General features: G+C 42.2%; 1 protein-coding gene across 10 annotated transcripts in view; it reads right to left on the bottom strand.

Moving 5' to 3' along the window:
* STYXL1 (serine/threonine/tyrosine interacting like 1) overlaps positions 1-23,758 on the bottom strand; it is a 76,092-nt gene that overhangs the window by 8,681 nt on the left and 43,653 nt on the right. For 9 of the 10 annotated variants that reach the window (XM_037002647.2, XM_037002654.2, XM_037002652.2 and 6 more), the window contains 3 exons: positions 11,406-11,551; positions 5,860-5,957; positions 4,171-4,283 (listed from right to left, as the gene is read on the bottom strand). In XM_037002647.2, coding sequence (XP_036858542.1) covers positions 4,171-4,283; positions 5,860-5,957; positions 11,406-11,551 — 357 coding nt within the window. Of the gene's footprint in view, positions 1-4,170; positions 4,284-5,859; positions 5,958-11,405; positions 11,552-12,005; positions 12,139-23,758 lie in introns of all 10 variants that reach the window. The other variant, XM_017654527.3, reaches the window with a different exon arrangement.

The following is a 23,758-nucleotide window of genomic DNA, read 5'->3' as shown; positions in this document are numbered from 1 at the left end:
ATTTGAGAAAATTAACAAAATAGATAAACCCCTAGGTACACTTATTAAGAGAAAAGGAGAATCGACACACACAAACAGAATCAGAAATGAGAAAGGAAAAATCACAATGGACCCCACAGAAATACAAAGAATTACTAGAGAATGCTATGAAAATCTATATGCTAACAAGCTGGATAACCTAGAAGAAATGGACAACTTCCTAGAAAAATACAACCTTCCAAGCCTCACCAAGGAAGAAACAGAAAATCTAAACAGACAAATTACCAGCAACAAAATTTAATCAGTAATCAAAAAACTACCCAAGAACAAAATCCCCGGGACAGAGGGATTCACTGCTGAATTTTATCAGACATATAGAGAAGACATAATACCCATTCTCCTTAAGGTTTTCCAAAAAAATAGAAGAGGAAGGAATACTTCCAAACTCATTCTATGAAGCCAGCATCACTCTAATACCAAAACTAGGCAAGGACACCACACACACACAAAAAAATTAGAGACCAATATCTATGATAAACATAGATGCAAAAATACTCAACAAAATATTACCAAACGAAATTCAAAAATACATCAAGAGGATCATACACCATGATCAAATGGGATTCATCCCAAGGATGCAAGGATGGTACAACATTTGAAAATCCACCAACATCATCCACCACATCAACAAAAAGAACAAAAACCACATGATCATCTCCATAGATGCTGAAAAAGCATTTGACAAAATTCAACATCCATTCATGATAAAAACTCTCAACAAAATGGGCATAGAGGGCAAGTACCTCAACATAATAAATGCTATACATGGGAAACCCACAGCCAACATCATACTTAACAGTGAGAAGCTGAAAGTCTTTCACCTAAGATTGGGAACAAGACAAGAATGCCCATTCTCCCCACTGTTATTCAACATAGTACTGGAGGTCCTAGCCATGGCAATCAGACAAAACAAAGAAATACAAGGAATCCAGATTGGTAAAAAAGAAGTCAAACTGTCACTATTTGCAGATGACATGATATTGTACATAAAAAACCCTAAAGACTCCACTCCAAAACTACCAGAACTAATATCGGAATCCAGCAAAGTTATGGGATACAAAATTAATACACAGAAATCTGTGGCTTTCCTTTACACTAACAATGAACTAATAGAGAGAGAAATCAGGAAAACAATTCCATTCACAATTGCATCAAAAAGAATAAAATACCTAGGAATAAACCTAACCAAGGAAGTTAAAGACCTATACCCTGAAAACTGTAAGACACTCTTAAGAGAAATTAAAGAGGACAATAACAAGTGGAAACTCATCCCATGCTCCTGGCTAGGAAGAATTAATATCATCAAAATGGCCATCCTGCCTAAAGCAATATACAGATTCGATGCAGTCCCTATCAAATTACCAACAGCATTCTTCAATGAACTGGAACAAATAGTTCAAAAATTCATATGGAAACACCAGAGACCCCAAATAGCCAAAGCAACCCTGAGAAGGAAGAATAAAGTGGGGGTGATCTCACTCCCCAACTTCAAGCTCTACAACAAAGCCACAGTAATCAAGACAATTTGGTACTGGCACAAGAACAGAGCCACAGACCAGTGGAACAGAATAGAGACTCCACACATTAACCCAAACATATATGGTCAATTAATATATGATAAAGGAATCATGGACATACAATGGGGAAATGACAGTCTCTTCAACAGATGGTGCTGGCAAAACTGGACAGCTACATGTAAGAGAATGAAACTGGATCACTGTCTAACCCCATACAGAAAGGTAAATGTGAAATGGATCAAAGACCTGAATGTAAGTCATGAAACCATAAAACTCTTAGGAAAAAATAGGCAAAAATCTCATGGACAGAAACATGATTGACTTCTTCATGAACATATCTCCCCAGGCAAGGGAAACAAAAGCAAAAATGAGCAAGTGGGACTACTTCAAGCTGAAAAGCTTCTGTACAGCAAAGGACACCATCAATAGAACAAAAAGGCATCCTACAGTATGGGAGAATATATTCATAAATGACAGATCCGATAAAGGATTGACATCCAAAATATATAAAGAGCTCATGCACCTCAACAAACAAAAAGCAAATAATCCAATTAAAAAATGGGCAGAGGAGCTGAACAGACAGTTCTCCAAAGAACAAATTCAGATGGCCAACAGACACATGAAAAGATGCTCCACATCACTAGTCATCAGAGAAATGCAAATTAAAACCACAGGATCGCCACCATCCAAAAGACAAAAAACAAATGTTGGCGAGGTTGTGGAGAAAGGGGAACCCTCCTACACTGCTGGTAGGAATGTAAATTAGTTCAGCCATTGTGGAAAGCAATACGGAGCTTCCTCAAAGAGATCAAAATAGAAATACCATTTGATCGAGGAATTCTGCTTCTAGGAATTTACCCTAAGAATACAGCAGCCCAGTTTGAAAAAGACATATGCACCCCTATGTTTATCACAGCACTATTTACAATAGCCAAGAAATGGAAGCAACCAGGAGATGAATGGATAAAGAAGATGTGGTACATAGACACAATGGAATATTATTCAGCCATAAGAAGAAAACAAATCCTACCATTTGCAATAACATGGATGGAGCTAGAGGATATTATGCTCAGTGAAATAAGCCAGGCAGAGAAAGACAAGTACCAAATGATTTCACTCATATGTGGAGTATCAGAACAAAGAAAAACTGAAGGAACAAAACAGCAGCAGACTCACAGAACCCAAGAATGGACTAAGTTACCAAAGGGAAAGGGACTGGGGAGGATGGGTGGGAAGGGAGGAATAAGGGCGGGGAAAAAGAAAGGGGGCATTACGATTAGCATGTATAATCGGAGGGGGGCACACTGGGATCACTGTGCAACACAGAGAAGACAAGTAGTGATTCTACAGCATCTCACTATGCTGATGGACAGTGACTGTAATGGGGTATGTAGGGGGGACTTGGTGAAGGGGGGAGTCTAGTAAACATAATGTTCTTCATGTAATTGTAGATTAATGATACCAAAATAAAATTTTTAAAAAAGTAAAAAGAATGAACAGCAGTGAAAATAGCTTAAGAAACTTATGGGACAACACCAAAAAGACTAATATTTATATTGCAGGGGTCCCAGAAGGAGAAGAGAGAGAAAAGGACAGAAATCTTATTTGGAGATATAATGGCTGAAAACACTGACCTAAGCTAGGGTGGAACAGACATCCAAATCAGGAACCCTAGAGAACTGCAAACAAGACACACCCAAATAGATCCACACCAAGATATATTATAATTAAATTGCCAAAAGCTAAAGATAAGGAGGGAATCTTTAAAGCAGCAAGAGAAAAACAACTTGTTATATATGAGGGAACCCTGGGTCTACACCCAGAAGTGGAATTGCTAGATACCCAAGACTTTCTAGCCTGCAGTTTCACCCCCAAAGAGCATACAGGGTCAACGTCTAAAACTACTGGCAATGGGCTCTGACCCATTCAGTATTTGTCCCTCCCCTTCCTTCAAGCACACCCCTGGGTACATGAAGGAGCTTTCTGTGCCCTACCCAAGCCCTCTGAAATCATGCATAAGCCATGCCAGGCAAGGGTCCCCGTCCCTTAGGGCAGGCCTACCATTTCCTAGTGCAGTGGCAGTGGGAAAGGACTGCCCTGGGAGTCAGGAACTCTGGTGGGTTTATCCTGATAGGGCCCCACTTTCTTCCCCTCTCTGGGCCCTGCTGTTCTTAAGGGTAAAAGAAGATTGTTGGAGTGGGTGTACTCTGAATCCCTGCCAGCCTGCAGTTCTGACTCGAAACAGCAGCCAAAATGCACCTCCCTTGAAGAACCCTGAACAAATTCTGGGGACAGACTGACACCAGTAGGGGACACACAGATAGTGCTGCTGGCCATAGCCACACCCAGCCTGGGTCCCTGGGCCTGCCCCATGAGCCCAGCCTCAGGCCTCTAATGTCACAGCCTCAGTCTCCAACCCAGACTGTTGGAACTTTGCCCATGGGAGTGGTGTGCTAGGTAAATCCCCAGACTTGAAGATCTCCTCCCTGACCCTTCCTCTTCCCATGCCCCAGTTAGGGCCCTGAGATAGTGCTGGGGTTTTCCTCCCAGGTCCAGATCTGACCCCACCTCCTGAAGGTAGCTGTAGTCTAAGCCTAGACCAGGGAATGAATACCTTCAAGGTCTGCTCATTCTGGTGCACGAGGTAAGCCAAGATGGCCGCACAGCTGCGACTGATGCCCATGGTGGAAAAGACTAGGATGACAGAGTCAAGCTCAAGGTGAATTTCTGCAGGACAAAGGGAAGATGGAGATTGTGAGTGGTCCCCTTCCCTGGGGACCTGAGCTGCTGTGGGATGACTAGCTCAGTGGGCACACGGTCCATGAGTAAGCTTAGAAACAGCACACAGCAAGTCACTTCTAGGAGAGCTTCATCACCTGGCAGATGGGATCCTCAGGCCTAGCTGGTAGTTCAAGAGAATCACACCTAGGTGTTCAGTATTATCCTGCAAAGGCCTTTTCTTGGCTCTCCAGGCATCCACCCCAGGGAGCCCTGCTGCTAGTTGGCCTCCCTGGGAGGGGATGACAGGATTATCCCCCAAGGGCATTTGGGTGCTGGTAGAAGCAATGGAGCCTGGGTGCAAATTCTGACCCCACTACTCACTGGCTGTGGGTGTGGGCATGTTGCTTTAAGCCAGTTTCTTCATTTGGAAAATGGGATAACAGTACACTACCTACATTTTGTATTGCCCAGTGCTTGGCACAGAAACATCAGCTGTAATCACATTCAATAATGTCCCTTAGGCCCTGAGTCCTGCCCAGTTAAGGGGAGGGGAGGAAATTGAAGCTAGCATCCTAGACTGGCTCAGAAATGATTGGAGGAGGGCTCAGAAATGATTAAGGTCAAGTGTCTCATCATATGGGTAAGGAAACTGAGGCATGGACTGATTAAGGACTGGCCCAGAGCTGCCCAGTGAGGGGGGCTAGAGAGAGGCTCTCTTTGTGGCATAGGGCTCTGGCACCTCATGGTGGGACACATGGCAAGTCTCAGTCTCAGATACTAGTCAAGTGATAGTTGCAACCTCCTGGGCAAAAAAAGGGACGTTTGTGGCAAATGCTGTCCTCCAGCACCTCATGCAGCAATGCAAGCTGGGGTTTGCGATGGTGCCGAGCAGGCAGTCCTGGGGTGGGGCTCCTGGCTTGGCTCCACCTCACTCTCTCCAGCCGTCTTGCTCTTGCTTTCCTTGGCAATCCTGGGCCCTGGAATGACTGAAAACTCCATGTTCAATGAGTGGGCACTGGTGGGCACTGCTGTGTGTGGAGGGAGGCCAGCAGGGGCCCTGGGGGCACACAGCAGATCATGGGAGTCAGAGCTGGATGGGCTGCAGAGTCCTTCCATCCCACCCCCCTGACCAGACAGGAGGGCAGGGACAGAGTGAGGTTTACCTCCAGGTCCCCAGAGTCCAGACCAGAGCAGGCGTCCATGAATGTCTGTACCCATGGTAGGCCAACACCCTCATTCCACCACAGGCCAACAACACAGTGAGGCCAGAACCAGGACATGAAAGACCCAAAAGGGCATAGCAGTTCAGCCAGCGCCAGAACATGAGCACTCAATCCACAGTCAGTGCTGTTATTTGGCTCTTCTACCTCAAATGCGTGGCTGCCCACATTGCCGAGAGCTCCTGAGATGCAGGCTTGTCCTGGGGCTTGGCCACACCTGCCTGGGCTTGTGAGGGGCCCTGCCCTTTCTCTCCTGAGCTCTGGGTGTGGAGACTGCAGGAACAGGCATCAGACAAGGTGCCACAGCCTCTCTGCCTTCTGGGCTCAGATCAGATGCTGTGTGGTTAAAAAATGCTCCTCACCAATGAAGTGACAGAGGTGGCGTAAAAAGGGGGAAATGTTGGCTTCTGGAGAATCTTCTATCTTGATGTGCAGAAGCTTGTCAGCATCACCTTTGAAACTAAACAGAAGAAAAGCACAAGTAATTAGGCAGACTCCCACACAGCCCCACATTGCATCCCTCTTCCACAGCAGCAGGACCGTGGGAGAAGGATGCTGAGATAGCATCAGGGAGATGTGGGCAAATAACTGGGCCCTCTCAGAAGAAAGCACCAACCTCACAGGGTGTCACATAGATTAAGTCAATCTATGTAAAGCATTTAGCACTCTGCTTGGCACACAGTCAGTGCTTAATAAAGTGATATTACTATTAACCAAACATGGTACTTTTCTAGAATATGGTACAGATAATAAAAATGAGGATGGTAAGGAATGTGTAATGACCTTGAAGAATGAACCTGTTAGGTTACATGGAGGAAGCAAGGTAAGATGATGGAGAGTGGTGGGGTAGCTGTTTTAGATGGGGTGGTCCAGGAAGGCTTTACTGAGGAGGTAACATTTAAACAGAGGCTTAAAGGAGGTGATGAACCAAACCAGAAAAGGCATCCCTGGTAGAGGAGGATACAAGTGCAAAGGTGCTGAGAGGCAGTAGGTTTAATGTATTTGAGAAACACCAGGGATATCAGAGTGGCTGGAGCTTTATGAACAATGGGGAGAGGGGAGGGAGATGGAGTGTGCAGCACATTTAGTGAAAGGATGCCTGCAAGGCACTTGACACAATGCCTGGCATGCTGGGGAACATTCAGCAGTATATAGACCACTGTGGCAAGAAGAAAGTTGCAGTGGCTTCAGAAGCAAAAATTGGCTGGTTTAGTTTCTGCATGTACACTAGCTGTGACAAATACACGCACAATTCCTTATCCACACATCCATCCATCCATCTCCTCTTTCCTCAGACACTCACTCCTCACTCATTGCCTCCTGGGGGCTGGACCTTGGGCCAGACCCTAGTGGACACAAGATAAATCAAACAGAGCCTCTCCCAGCTTCAAAGAGCTCCCAATCTGACGGGGGAGGAGGCCCAGACACACAAATGGCCCCAATCTGGTTGACCAGGTTCAGGCATAAAGCCCATGATTCTTCAATGAACTAGAGCAAATAGTTCTAAAATTCATATGGAACCATAAAAGACCCTGAATAGCCAAAGCAATCCTGAGAAGGAAGAATAAAGTGGGGGGAATTACACTCCCTGACTTCAAGCTCTACTACAAAGCCACAGTAATCAAGAGAATTTGGTACTGACACAAGAACAGACCCATAGACCAATGGAACAGACTAGACAGCTCAGATATAAACCCAAGCATATATGGTCAATTAATATATGATAAAGGAGCCATGGATATACAATGGGGAAGTGACAGCCTCTTCAACAGCTAGTGTTGGTAAAACTGGACAGCTACATGTAAGAGAATGAAACTGGATTACGGTCTAACTCCATACACAAAAGTAAACTCAAAATGGATCAAAGACCTGAATGTAAGTCATGAAACCATAAAACTCTTAGGAAAAAACATAGGCAAAATCTCTTGGACATAAACATGAGCAACTTCTTCATGAATATATCTCCCCAGGTAAGGGAAACAAAAGCAAAAATGAACAAGTGGGACTATATCAAACTAAAAATCTTCTGTACAGCAAAGGACACCATCAGTAGAACAAAAAGACATCCTACAGTATGGGAGAATATATTCATAAATGACATCTGATAAAGGGTTGACATCCAAATTATATAAAGAGCTCATGCACCTCAACAAACAAAAAGCAAATAATCCAATTTAAAAATGGGCAGAGGAGCTGAACAGACACTTCTCCAAAGAAGAAATTCACATGGCCAACAGGCACATGAAAAGATGCTCCACATTGCTAATCATCAGAGAAACGCAAATTAAAACCACAATGAGATATCACCTCACACCAGTAAGGATCGCCATCATTGAAAAGACAAACAACAACAAATGTTGGCAAGGTTGTGGAGAAAGGGGAACCCTCCTACACTGCTGGTTGGAATGTAAACTAGTTCAACCATTGTGGAAAGCAGTATGGAGGTTCCTCAGAATGCTCAAAATAGAAATACCATTTGACCCAGGAATTCCACTTCTAAGAACTTACCCTAAAAATGCAGCACTCCAGTTTGAAAAAGACAGATGCACCCCTGTGTTTATCGCTGCACTGTTTACAATAGCCAAGAAATGGAAGCAACCTAAATGTCCATCAGTAGATGAATGTATAAAGAAGATGTGGTACATAGACACAATGGAATATTATTCAGCCATAAGAAGAAAACAAATCCTACCATTTGCAACAACATGGATGGAGCTAGAGGGTATTATGCTAAGTGAAATAAGCCAGGCAGAGAAAGACAAGTACCAAATGATTTCACTCATCTGTGGAGTATAAGAACAAAGAAAAAACTGAAGGAACAAAATAGCAGCAGACTCATAGAACCTAAGAATGGACAAATAGTTACCAAAGGGAAAGGAACTGGGGAGGATGGGTGGGAAGGAAGGATAAGGGGGAAAAAGGGGCATTATGATTAGCACACATAATGTAGGTTGGGGTGGGGGGGGACACAGGGAAGGCAGTATGACACAGAGAAGACAAGTAGTGATTCTATAGGAAATTACTATGCTGATGGACAGTGACTGTAATGGGGTATGTGGGGGGAACTTGATAATAGGGGGACTCTAGTAACCATAATGTTGTTCATGTAATTGTACATTAATGATAGCAAAATGTAATAATTAATTAATTAATTAAATTTTTTAAAAAAAGACCTGCCCATGAACCTGGACAGGAGGGGCAGGGAAGTCAAGGGAGCTGAGGAAAGCTTCACAGAGGAGGCATCTGGATGGAGAAGATTGAAGGTTAATATTAAAAAACCAATTTTATACCCTAGCAAAGACAATCAAATTGAGAATTTTTAAATACCGCTTATAATTGCATCAAAATATCAAATATTTAGGAAGAAATCTGACACAAGATGTGCAAGATCTTTATCTCTGGTAATATTATTTTCTAATAATAATAGAACCACTCCAGAAGTTTGCTTTTTAATTAGTCTTAGTCTGAATATTTTTCCATTTTTATTTTTAACCTATTTAAAGTACATTTCTTACAGACAGCCTATAAACCCTGCCTTTTAATCAGAGTATTTAGATCATTTGTACTTAGTGTGATTTTTTCATATGACTACGTTTGAATCTATCTATCTCATCTTTTTATTCCCTTTTTCCTCTTTTTCTCTTCTTTGAGTCTGAGTTTTTTTATGATTCCATTTTATCTCTTTTTTGTCTTATTGATTATATCTCTTTGTCTTATTTTTTAGTTTTCTTCTATTTTTTCATGGTTGCTTTAGAATTTATAGATACATCTTTATCTTACTGTGGTCTACCTTCAAGTAACATTACACCCCTTCACATAAACAGAGTTAAGAACCTACCAAGTATATACTTTCATTTTTCCCCTTCCTGCCTTAGTAAATTGTGGGCATGCATATTTCTTCTACATAATTTATAATATCCAAATACATTGTTTTTTTTTTCTTTAAATAATTAATTATCTTTTGAAGAGATTTAAAACCAAGGAGAAAAGTGTTCTATATTTATTGACATAATTATCACTTCTGGTGATTTTGATTATTTTTATATAGATTCAGATTTCCATCTGGTATTGCTTTCCTTTGCTTGAAAGCCTTCCTTCAATATTTTTTATAGTGTTTGCTGGTAATGAATTTTTTAAACTCTTATATGCCTGAAAAAATACTTATTTTCTCTTTGTTTTGAAAGATATTTTCACTGATTTACTTCTAGGTTGACAATTTTTTCTTTCTTCATACTCTTCTCAAATCCATTTTTTCTAATAAGGAGTTTGCTACCATCCTTACTTTTTTGTTCCTTGGTATGTAATACTTCTTTTTTCTCTAGCTACTTTTAAGCTTTCCTCTTTTTCACTGATATTAAGCAATTTGATATGATGTGCCTTGCTGTAGTTTTCTTCATGTTTCTTGTGCTTGAATTCTGTTAAGATTCTTGGATCTGTGAATTTACAGTTTATATCAAATTTGGAAATTTGGGACCATTATTTCTTCAAATATGTTTTCTGTCTCCCCACTTTCCACTCCTTTGGAGATTCTAGTTATACATGTTAAGCAAGTTTAAGCTGTCACTGAAGTTCTGTTACGGGTTATTTTTATTTAAGTCTTTTTCATCCCTATGTTATTTTTGGATATTTTCTATTGCTAGGTCTTCTAATTCACTAATCATTTTTTCCATTGTATTAATGTAGATTATAAATCTGCATTATTTCCACCCAGGGTATTTCTCTTCTCAGACATTGTATTTTTCATCCCTAATCTAGAGCTAGCTTTGTGTCACCACTAAGGTAATGTTTTTCTGAGTGCTCCATTTGACACCCTGTATAGCATGAGTTTTGTCTACTCTGACTTGAAACACAAACTACTCCTGGCCCCATATAATCTCTGGAGATTATACTGCTTATTCATTTCTGTTGGTTATTCTCCCAGCCTTGAGTAGTTTCCTCACATGCATCTGTTTAGAAGTACTCAGCTGAAGATACAGTGGGACTCTGCAGATGTCCAGAGCTCCTTCTTTGTATTTAGCTATTATCCATAAAGGTCTCTCCTGCAAATTTTAGACAACCTGACCTCTCTGAATTCTCAAAACTGTGCTGTCAACTCAGAAAGAATGACAGGATCTGTTTTGGCACCCTTCCTGAACTGTGACCTGCAAATTATCCCCTAGAAATGAGCCAGATTGATTGTGGGGCTCATCTTGGTATTTTCCCCTTCTTTCAGGAATCACTATCCTTTGCTGTTACCCATTGTCTGAAAACCCTTATTTTAGTTGTTTTCTGGATTTTTGGAGGTTTTTTAAGGTGGAACTGTAAATCTGGTAATGAGGGTGGAGCCCTCATGAATGGGATTAGTACCCTTTCAAGAGAGGCCCCAGAGAGCTCGCTAGCCACTTCCATCAGGTGAGGACACAGTGAAGACAGCTGTCTATGAACGAGAAAGCAGGCTCTCACCAGACACAAAATCCGCCAGCATCTTGATCTTGGATTTCCTAGCCTCTACACCATGAGAAATAAATTTCTGTTGTTTATAAGCCACCAGTCTATGGTGTTCTGTTATAGCAGCCAAAATGGACTAAGACAGGGGTCATTCCTCAATAGGTCATTTGCCTAAGCTAGACAAAGCAAGGTAGGACACAATACTTTGTACAACGTTACATACTACCTGGATAGTGTTAAATACCAGGGAAGCATTACTTTTGGTGAGATTTAAAGGGTAAGTATGGGGTCTTGGTTAGGGGCAGAGGATACCATGGTCAAGCTAGACCTCAAGCCAGGAATACGTGAAGATAAGTACAGGCCCTACTTCAGTGTGTGGTGATGTCTGAGAGCCCATTCAACTCTATAAATGCAGGGCACTAGGAATCTTGTATAAATGAGTGACACTTAATCTAAAAAAAACAACAGTATTTCTACTTACAATGGTCCTGCCTCCATGGAGATGTTAACATGTGCTTTGATTTTCAAATCCTTCTGAATTTGAGGGTCACAGGCTTGCCTGAAATTGCCTAGGTAGATCTTGCCTGGTATTATTTCAACAGGGTATGGCTGAAATGCATCCAGTTCCTAGGTGGGGAAGGAGAGAGGCTGCTATATATAATATGTATGTTACATATACTATAATATGTTCATATTCCCCAAGGAAGAAGTTGTTTTTGTCTCTGGAAATGTGGCTCAACAAACTAGCTTAGAAAGATAGTCCAGCACAGTGAATGACCCTGAGATCTAGGTATTCAAAGAGATTGGCAAGTTAACAACTTGCATGAAGAACAAGAGGGCTGGTAGTGACAGAAGGACTGAGCCACAGCATCTCCATACAGCATGAAGACTCTAAACACTAACATCCACTTACCTCTATGGCACCTCTTTGCATTTTGCAAGGTGCACAAAGACTGGAGTCTAACATATCATGGCCCAGAATTGTGTCAACCCAGAGTGGGGAGAAACAGACCTTTCATTATACTTGGAGGCCACCAGAATTTAAACACCTTTAAAAAAAAAAAACAATAGAACTACTCACATAGCATCTATTTATCATTAGGTAATAAATTCTGATGAGTTCTGATGTAGAGATGTAGGGAGAACAGGACACCAGTTACATGGAAACTTCCTGAATTCCAGGTCCCAAGTTATAACAGGAAAACTTTTGGTTTCTTTGGAAAGCAAAGAAACAATGGAAAGTATTATTTCTACATTTCCCAAAGTGTGTCCTAACAAACACTGGTCCCTCACAATTCACTATGAAAAAAGTGCTCAGGGAATCAACTACATAGGGGAAATGATACCTATGATATCTCTCCCTCAGAACCTTACATGGATATTAACAATTAAAGGATCGAGAACATCCTGCTGTAAACAAATCCACTAACTACAGCCACTATCAACAATAGTATAGAGTTTCCTCAAAAAATTAAAAATAGAACTATCATATGATGCAGCCATCCCACTTCTGGGTATATAGCCAAAAGAAATGAAATCACTACCTCAGAGAAACAGCCCCCATTGTCACTGCAGCATTATTCATAATAGCCAAGACATGGAAGCAGCCTAAGAGTCCACTGACAGATGAATGGATAAAGTGTAGCATATATATGCAATGGGATTATTACTCAGCCATGAGAAAGAAGGAAATCCTGCTATCTGTGACCCTGAGGGCATTAAACTAAGTGAAGTAAGTCAAATAGAGAAGGACAAATCCATATGATCTCATTTATATGTAGAATATAAAAATCTAAAAGAAGCCATATTCATAGAAACAGAGAGTATAATGGTGGTTGCCAAGGGCTGGGGTGGGGAACATGGGGAGTTGTTGGTCAAAAGGATACAAACTTTGAAACATAAGACGAATAAGTCCTGGGGATCTAATATACAACATGGTGACTATAGTTAATAATACTGTATTATATACTTGAAAGTTACTAAGAGTAAATCTTAAATGTTCTCACCATACACAAACAAAAACAGGTAAAATGTATAAGGTGATGGATATGTTCATTAACCTACTATGGCAAACATTTCACAATATACATGTGTATCAAATCAACACACAGTTTACACCTTAAACTTACATATGGTACATGTCAATTACATCTCAATAAAACTGGAAGGAAAAAATTACAAAATTTGATTGTTCCAAAGGAAGATTCCTAGAGTCGTTATTAGATTATTAGATAATCTAATTAGATTATAATGTAATTAGATAGATAATTATTAGAGTATTAGTTAGGAAAAATTATCATCAAATCATAAGACTAATTTTATAAACTAGGTAGGAAAAGCACCCCAATCTAAGATTGTTCTCAAAGGGTGCCTCCAGGGACTGAGAGCCGGTGAAAATCTTCCTACCAGTTCCTGGGCTGACCACCTGTAGCTTGGATGTTTGCAACGAAACAGTGGCTACATATTTACTGTTGGCATGGATTAAATTTTTACCTGTGATATTTAGTAAAGTAAAACCTAGGCATAACCTCAAAAAAAAAAAAAGAAGAAATCCACTAATGTATAAATTGGTGTTTTCAGTATGATCTGTTTAGCAACCAACCCCTTTTTTCCATTAGTATTTCATAGGAGGCCTATGTCATTTCACTGCTCAAACCCAGTTCTAAAACTCCTCTGGCCCCAAGTCTGATTTCGGAGATAACAATTTAAGTACCTCAGGATACTTTGCTATCTACCTCGGTCCAGAACCTTCTGGCGTCAACACCCCTGCCGTCCCAGTGAACCCATCACCAGCCCACAGTCTTCCAAGCTGTCAGCCTCAAAAGCCTTTATTAGAGAGCAAACACCAACCTGAGTCAATCCTCAAGTTGGTGAGAGAGGCTCACGAGCCTTCTGCCTGCAGGCAGGCCCACCTCTCACGGATGCGACCCAAGCCTCCCTAGAGCTGGGGCTGACCCCACCCCAGAATACTCAGCTTGCTGGAGCCAAATGAAATCCTCCTAGTTTCCCCTGAAAAATCTCACTCACCACCCTCCACACATCTATCAGCTCTCTTCATGCCACTTCCAGCCAGCTTCCTTCCCTGTGGCTGTGCAGATGCGGGGAAGAGGGTGTGGCATGGATAAAAACCTGCTGTGCTGGAAAGAGCCAGAGCCTGTTACTTCTAGATGATGTACGTTTGACAACCACATGGACAAATGTAAAAGAAACAGCGATCTCAAATTAACATGTCCAGACCAAGCCCACTGCCTTCCCCCAACATGCCTTCTCCTCCTGTGCCACCCACCTCAAGGAGACACACCACTGGCCACCTGTCACCAGCACCTGAACCAGGGCCATTATCTGAGACCCCTCCCTCTCCCACCCCCCACCCCCCAACCCCACCATTGAATCTAATCAATGCCACTTCCTAGCCACTTCCTAAACAGTTCTTCACTCTGTCCTCTCCTCTCTACCCCCACTTCCTGGCAGATCCCCCCAAATCCACTCTGCCCCATTGATCTGCTCTTAGCACTGCAATCTGCACTGGTATGTCTAAAGTGCAATCTGACCATGCTAATCCTTAACTTAAAACCACTCAGCAGTGCACCACCATTTCTCTCAAGTGCAGTCTTCACAAATTCTAGTTAACAGAACCCTTTTGCTTACAGTGAAAACTTACAGAAGGGATTGCCCCATGCAAAACAGGAGATGAGAAGTCTTCTTGTCTGAAGCAGAGAGGCCATCTCAGAGCCCTATTCTGTGCCTCCACCCCACCCCTGTACAGAAGGAGCTCTTTGGGGAGCAGTGAGGACACCCTGCTTTACAGTGTGTCAGAGCGTATAACTGGAGGGGAAGGGGCTTTCACACTTGCCCATGAATTACTAACAGCAGTCCCAAAGCAGGCATGAGCCACCCCCTACCCCACCACACCCAGCCCTCTTCCCAGTGTACATAAGACAACCAGAGGAAAGGGCAACTCCCAGCTGTATACATGTATCAGAATTGACCAAACTGTACATTTTAAACATGTGCAGTTATCCTATGTCAATTACACCTTACCAAAGCTTTCTGGGCTGGGGGTGAGTTATCTGCAATGTTGTTGGTGTGATGTGTGCAGAGAAATACTCCACACACTGAAAAGCTATTAAGGTGTGTTCCTCTGGGAGCCAGAAGGAGTGCAGGCAGGGTGAGGAGACTGGCTGCACCCCATTAAGCTAAAAATCACAGTGTAGTTACTTCAGTGGAAGGAGGGGAGGCAGATGTGAATACCCTGGATCTGAGGACATGTATGGCCTGAGACATGAGTCCCTGCCTTTTCCCAGAGGCTGGCTGGAGCAACGGAGTCAGCAAGGTAAGGAGGGGCTACAGTGGGGTCTGCAGGCCTCTCCCCCCACCATCACCCTCCTTTGTGGCTCATTCTGGGATTCAGGTGGAGGAATGCGGCTGTGGGGGGTTGGCAGGGCCAATGGTGGGGCTGCCAAAGGAAGGGAAGGGAATTGGAGGTACTCCTGGCAGGAAGTCTCAACAGATGGCTCTCTCTGAAGGATCCTCTGTAATAAACGGGGCCCCTGAACAAGCTCCCCCAAAAAACCAGCAGCATACAGAACTAGGCTGGGCCAGAGTGAGAACAAGGCACTTTCCACCCGTGACAAGCAGCCCATCACACCCGACAGGCCCACTCTGGAGCCCCAGCACCAACGGGGTCAGGCCCAGATGGGGCAGAAAAGAGGATGTCCTTGAACCTAACCCACACCCCTCCCCACTCCCAGCCACCCAGCGAATCAAAGTCTGCCCAGCTCTTGGAGATGGGAAGAGAGGAAATTTGATTCAGATTTGAAATTGGAATGTTAAACTATCCTGGCCTATACTGGACTAATCATTTTTACTCCCTTTAAAAAAATTATTTCAAAATTATACAAAAGTAGAGAGGGGGTGGAGCCAGGATGGCGGCATGAGTAGAGCAGTGGAACTCTCCTCCCAAAACCACATAGAATTATGAAAATATAATAAAGACAACTCTTCCTAAAATAGAGACCAGAGGACACAGGACAACATCCAGACCACATCCACACCTGCGAGAACCCAGCGCTTCGTGAAGGGGGTAAGATACAAGCCCTGGCCCGGGAGAACCCAAGCGCCCCTCCCCCCGGCTCCCGGTGGGTGGAAAGAAACCGGACCAGTTTTTTTTCTTTTTTGGCGAGTGTTTTTTGGAAGCCTTAAAAGGACAGGGACCCCAATAGCAGGGAAACAGGGTAGTAAGACCGGTGAGCGGGCGCCTGAGACCGGTGCCTGAGAAGAAAGAAAATCGCGTGTTTTTCCCTTTTCTTTTGGTGAGTGCTTTTTGGAAGCCTTAAAGGGACAGGGACCCCAATACTACGGAAACAGGGCAGCAAGACCGGTGAGCAGGTGCCTGAGACCGGCACCTGAGGACAAAGAATATCGAGTATTTATTCCCTTTCTTTTTTGGCGAGTGCTTTTTGGAAGCCTTAAAGGGACAGGGACCCCAATACTGGGGAGGCGGGACAGTGGGACCGGTGAGCAGGTGCCTGAGACCGGCACCTGAGGACAAAGAAAATTGCGCGTTTTTCCCTTTTGTTTTGGTGAGTGCTTTTTGGAAGCCTTAAAGGGACAGGGACCTCAATACTGGGGAAACAGGGCAGCAAGACCAGTGAGCGGGTGCCTGAGACCGGCGCCTGAGGACAAAGAAAATCATGCGTTTTTCCCTTTTTTTATGGCGAATGCTTTTTGGAAGCCTGAAGGGGACAGTGACCCCAATACTAGGGAAACAGGGCAGCAAGACTGGTGAGCGGGTGCCTGAGACTGGCGCCTGAGGACAAACAATATCGTGTGTTTCTCCCTTTTCCTTTTTTTTTTTTGGCGAGTGCTTTTTGGAAGCCTTAAAGGGACAGGGACCCCAATACTAGGGAAACAAGTCAGCAAGACTGGTGAGTGGGTGCCTGAGACCAGCGCGTGAGGACAAAGAAAATCGCGCGTTTGTTCCTTTTTTTTTTTTCCTCTTTCGTTGTTGCTGTTGTTGTTTTGGTTTGGAGAGTGCTATTTGGAAGTCTTAAAGGGGCAGGACAGGACACTTAGCTCAGAGGCAGGGAATCTGGGGATCTCTGGGCACTCTAACCCCCTGGGCAACAGGGAGCACAGAGGCCCATTACGGAGATAACCTCCCGGCCGCTCCCCCTCCAACGGGGCTCCACCATTTTGGAGGAGCAGCCCCAGCCAGGCCACGCCCACAGCAACAGCGGAGATGAACTCCTTAGAAAACCGGCAGGTAGCAGAAGCCCTGCCTGCGCACAGCTGCGAAGCATAAGCCACTAGAGGTCACTATTCTCCCAGGAGAGGAAGGTCACAAACCAACAAGAAGGAAAGCTCTTCCAGCTGTCACTCGTACCAGCTCTGCAAACTATCTCTATCACCATGAAAAGGCAAAACTACAGGCAGACAAAGATCACAGAGACAACACCTGAGAAGGAGACAGACCTAACCAGTCCTCCTGAAAAAGAATTCAAAATAAAAATCATGAACATGCTGACAGAGATGCAGAGAAAAATGCAAGAGCAATGGGATGAGATGCAGAGAAAAATGCAAGAGCAATGGGATGAAGTCCGGAGGGAGGTCACAGATGTCAGGAAGGAGATCACAGAAGTGAAACAATCCCTGGAAGGATTTATAAGCAGAATGGATAAGATGCAAGAGGCCATTGAAGGAACAGGAGCCAGACAACAGGAACGTATAGAAGCTGACATAGAGAGAGATAAAAGGATCTCCAGGAATGAAACAACACTAAGAGAACTATGTGACCAAGCCAAAAGGAATAATATTCGTATTATAGGGGTACCAGAAGAAGAAGAAAGAGGAAAAGGGATAGAAAGTCTCTTTGAAGAAATAATTGCTGAAAACTTCCCCAAACTGGGGGAGGAAATAATTGAACAGAACACAGAAATACACAGAACCTCCAACAGAAAGGATCCAAGGAGGACAACACCAAGACACATAGTAATTAAAATGGCAAGGATCAAGGACAAGGAAAGAGTTTTAAAGGCAGCTAGAGAGAAAAAGGTCACCTATAAAGGAAAACCCATCAGGCTAACATCAGACTTCTCAACAGAAACCCTACAGGCCAGAAGAGAATGGCATGATATATTTAATGCAATGAAACAGAAGGGCCTTGAACCAAGGATACTGTATCCAACACGACTGTCATTTAAATATGATGGCAGGATTAAACAATTCCCAGGCATGCAAAACCTGAGGGAATTTGCTTCCCACAAACCACCTCTACAGGGCATCTTACAGGGACTGCTCTAGATGGGAGCACCCCTAAAAAGAGCACAGAACAAAACACACAACATATGAAGAATGGAGGAGGAGGAATAAGAAGGGAGAGAAGAAAAGAATCTCCAGACAGTGTATATAACAGTGCAATAAGCAAGTTAAGTTAGGCAGTAAGATACTAAAGAAGCTAACCTTGAACCTTTGGTAACCACGAATCTAAAGCCTGCAATGGCAATAAGTACATATCTCTCAAGAGTCACCCTAAATGTAAATGGACTTAATGCACCAATCAAAAGACAGAGTAATAGAATGGATAAAAAAGCAAGACCCATCTATATGCTGCTTACAAGAAACTCACCTCAAACCCAAAGACAAGCACAGACTAAAAGTCAAAGGATTGAAAAACATATTTCAGGCAAACAACAGTGAGAAGAAAGCAGGGGTTGCAGTACTAATATCAGACAAAATAGACTTCAAAACAAAGAAAGTAACAAGAGATAAAGAAGGACACTACATAATGATAAAGGGCTCAGTCCAACAAGAGGATATAACCATTCTAAATATATATGCACCCAATACACAAGCACCAGCATTTGCGAAACAAATACTGACAGAACTAAAGAGGGAAATAGACTGCAATGCATTCATCTTAGGAGACTTCAACACACCACTCATCCCAAAGGATAGATCCACTGGACAATAGCAAAAATCAATGAAACCAAGAGCTGGTTCTTCGAGAAAATAAACAAAATAGATAAGCCTCTAGCCAGACTTATTAAGAGAAAAAGAGAATCAACATACATCAACAGAATCAGAAACGAGAAAGGAAACATCACGACAGACCCCACAGAAATACAAAGAATTATTAAAGACTACTATGAAAACCTATATGCCAACAAGCTGGAAAACCTAGAAGAAATGGACAACTTCCTAGAAAAATACAACCTCCCAAGACTGACCAAGGAAGAAACACAAAAGTTAAACAAACCAATTACGAGCAAAGAAATTGAAACGGTAATCAGAAAACTACCCAAGAACAAAACCCCGGGGCCGACGGGTTTACCTCGGAATTTTATCAGACACACAGAGAAGACATAATGCCCATTGTCCTTAAAGTGTTCCAAGAAACAGAAGAGGAGGGAATACTCCCAAACTCATTCTATGAAGCCAACATCACCCTAATACCAAAACCAGGCAAAGACCCCACCAAAAAAGAAAATTACAGACCAATATCCCTGATGAATGTAGATGTAAAAATACTCAATAAAATTAGCAAACAGAATTCAACAGTATATCAAAAGGATCATACACCATGACCAAGTGGGATTCATCTCAGGGATGTAAGGATGGTACAACATATGAAAATCCATCAACATCATCCACCACATCAGCAAAATGAAAGACAAAACCACATGATCATCTCCATAGATGCTGAAAAAGCATTTGACAAAATTCAACATCCATTCATGATAAAAACTCTCAGCAAAATGGGAATAGAGGGCAAGTACCTCAACATAATAAAGGCCACATATGATAAACCCACAGCCAACATCATACTGAACAGCGAGAAGCTGAAAGCATTTCCTCTGAGATCGGGAAACAGACAGGGATGCCCACTCTCCCCACTGTTATTTAACATAGTACTGGAGGTCCTAGCCATGATAATCAGACAAAACAAAGAAATACAAGGAATCTAGATTGGTAAAGAAGAAGTTAAACTGTCATTATTTGCAGATGATATGATACTGTACATAAAAAAACCCTAAAGACTCCACTCCAAAACTACTAGAACTGATATCGGAATACAGCAAAGTTGCAGGATACAAAATTAACACACAGAAATCTGTAGCTTTCCTATACACTAACAATGAAGCAATAGAAAGAGAAATCAGAAAAACAATTCCATTCACAATAGCATCAAAAATAATAAAATACCTAGGAATAAACCTATCCAAAGAAGTGAAAGACTTATACTCTGAAAACTACAAGTCACTCTTAAGAGAAATTAAAGGGGACACTAACAAATGGAAACTCATCCCCTGCTCATGGCTAGGAAGAATTAATATCATCAAAGTGGCCATCCTGCCCAAAGCAATATACAGATTTGATGCAATCCCTATCAAATTACCAGCAACATTCTTCAATGAATTGGAACAAATAATTCAAAAATTCATATGGAAACACCAAAGACCTCAAATAGCCACAGCAATCCTGAGAAAGAAGAATAAAGTAGGGGGGATCTCACTCCCCAACTTCAAGCTCTACTACAAAGCCACAGTAATCAAGACAATTTGGTACTGGCACAAGAACAGAGCCACAGACTAGTGGAACAGATTAGAGACTCCAGAAATTAACCCAAACATATATGGTCAGTTAATATTTGATAAAGGAGCCATGGACATACAATGGCAAAATGACAGTCTCTTCAACAGATGGTGCTGGCAAAACTGGACAGCTACATGTAGGAGAATGAAACTGGACCTTTGTCTAACCCCATATACAAAGGTAAACTCAAAATGGATCAAAGACCTGAATGTAAGTCATGAAACCATTAAACTCTTGGAAAAAAACATAGGCAAAAACCTCTCAGACATAAACATGAGTTACCTCTTCTTGAACATATCTCCCCAGGCAAGGAAAACAACAGCAAAAATGAGCAAGTGGGACTACATTAAGCTGAAAAGCTTCTGTACAGCGAAAGACACCATCAATAGACAAAAAGAAACCCTTCAGTGTGGGAGAATATATTTGAAAATGACAGATCCAATAAAGGATTGACGTCCAGAATATATAAAGAGCTCACACGCCTCAACAAACAAAAAACAAATAATCCAATTAAAAAATGGGCAGAGGAACTGAACACAGTTCTCCAAAAAAGAAATACAGATGGCCAACAGACACATGAAAAGATGCTCCACATCGCTAATTATCAGAGAAATGCAAATTAAAACTACAATGAGGTATCACCTCACACCAGTAAAGGATGGCTGCCATCCAAAAGACAAACAACAACAAATGTTGGTGAGGCTGTGGAGAAAGGGGAACCCTCCTACACTGCTGGTGGGAATGTAAATTAGTTCAACCATTGTGGAAAGCAGTATGGAGGTTCATCAAAATGCTCAAAATAGACCTACCATTTGACCCAGGAATTCCACTCCTAGGAATTTACCCTAAGAACGCAGCAATCAAGTTTGAGAAAGACAGATGCACCCCTATGTTTATTGCAGCACTATTTACAATAGCCAAGAATTGGAAGCAACCTAAATGTCCATCGGTGGATGAATGGATAAAGAAGATGTGGTGCATATACACAATGGAATACTACTCAGCCATAAGAAGAGGAAAAATCCTACCATTTGCAGCAACATGGATGGAGCTGGAGAGTATTATGCTCAGTGAAATAAGCCAAGCGGTGAAAGAGAAATATCAAATGATTTCACTCATCTGAGGAGTATAAGAACAAAGGAAAAACTGAAGGAACAAAACAGCAGCGGAATTAGAGAACCCAAAAATGGACTAACAGGTACCAAAGGGAAAGGAACTGGGGAGGATGGGTGGGCAGGAGGGGTAAGGTGGGGGAAGAAGAAGTGGGGTATTAAGATTAGCATGCATGGGGGGGGGAGGAAGGGGAGGGAGGGCTCTATAACACAGAGAGGACAAGTAGTGATTCTACATTTTGCTATGCTGATGGACAGTGACCGTAAGGTGTTTTTTAGGGGGGACCTGATATAGGGGAGAGCATAGTAAACATAGTATTCTTCATGTAAGTGTAGATTAAAGATTAAAAAAAAAAAGAAAGAAAAGAGGGATTACTCCTTGATAGGATAAAACAATTGGTAAATCAAAGATTAATGCATGCTTTAAATATCCTTAATGTTGATCACTTAAAGGGTGTCAGATGATCAGCTATGGAGGTACTCTTTTCTGATATTATTCCTTTCTCTTAATAAAAATTTTTTTAAAAATTTAAAAATAAATAAAAAATAAAAAAGCAGTTCCTGTGTGCTGACCTCCAATTAGTTCTACACAGTGGTATAGAGGGCATGTCAAAGTGTAGGCAAAGGGTCTGTTTGTTTCTATGCAGAAGATCAAGGCCTAGCTTGGCTACCCAGAAAATGAACTAAGATATGATATGAGGAGGAGCTTCCGGCAGCAGCACTCTCTGGAGGACTCGTGCCAGGGGATGATCATCAAAAAGCCTCCACAGGGATCCGGGCGATGCTGCGGTTGTGGCTGCGTCCACCCCACCGTTTCCTGGACTTGCCATTGGAATGAGGAGGGAGATGTCTAGGCTGGCATGTTCATACAGTGAGACAACGAATTTGAGTGGATCTGTACTGGTGGAACTCAAATCAGGAGTTGGGAGGGGTGCAAGTTGTAGTGCTCCAAAATCCTATGACTATAGACTATCTACGGCTAAAAGAACATACGGGATGTGAACAGATCCCAGAAATGGGTTGCTTTAATTTGTCTGATTTCTCTCAGACTGTTCAAGTACAGTTGGACAATATCCATCATACCATAGACTAATTTTCACAAATTCCTAGGGTGCCTAAATGGTTTTCTTGGCTTCACTGGAGATGGCTGGTAATTATAGATTTGCTTTGTTTATGTCACCGTATTCCTATTATGTTAATATGTGTGCACAAGTTAGTTAGTAGTTTAAAACCTATACAAACTTAAGGTACTCTACAAGAAGATATGTCAGAGAAATAATCAATCCTCCCATCTTTTCTTCCATATGCTACCTCTATAGCTTTTCTTCTTCCTTCCTAATTACAACCCTTAAATAGAATTCGGGCCGCATATCGAATTTACCGAGTATCATAATTCCTCCAGGTGGTAAAGATACCTCAAGACAAGTGCTGGGCATAGAAGCCACAGGGCATAAATCTGCAAAGAAGTAAAAAGCTAACCTTTTCAAACAATATGGCTTCTCTCTCACTTACCAACATTACATTTCCCTGTATGGCCCCAGAAGATGACTGGTTAGCCAGAGACGGGTAAGATTCCTCAAGGGAGGAACAACCTAAGACAGGCACAGTCGCAGGGGGGCCAACAGGTGAGAAATTGGGGAACAACAGTGGTGAAGCTTAGAACCTCACCCCCCCCACCGTGTTGAGAGAAAGCTTCTGCATCCGTGGATGTCTTATTGCCCTTGTCTAACTCGGATTAGCACATAGTCTACAGGCACACACCTGATCATCTACAATTGCTCTCTTACAACACTAAACTATGTTTTCTACCTTTATCTTGCATCTACCTACCACTTCAGCAGTTTATTAAAAATAAAAATAATAATAATAATAAAGGGAGAAATGTGGGATCCACATATAAATCCAGTATAAAAATCAAACAAATATTCATATTTGACCTGATTGTTTATAGTTCATAATGCGTGATCAGAACCAAAAGTTTCTGTGATGAATGCCCTTGTACTGTTCACCATGGAAGAACTTATTCACTATGTAAGAATTCGTTCACTATGTAAGAACTTGTTCGTTATGCTTCAGAAGATTGGAGACTGACGAGAACTAGGCTTGAGATGGATTAATAATTGTGCAT

Source organism: Manis javanica, chromosome 10, assembly GCF_040802235.1.
Source record: "Manis javanica isolate MJ-LG chromosome 10, MJ_LKY, whole genome shotgun sequence".
Lineage (NCBI taxonomy): Eukaryota > Metazoa > Chordata > Mammalia > Pholidota > Manidae > Manis > Manis javanica.
This window is presented reverse-complemented; position numbering and strand designations above follow the sequence as displayed.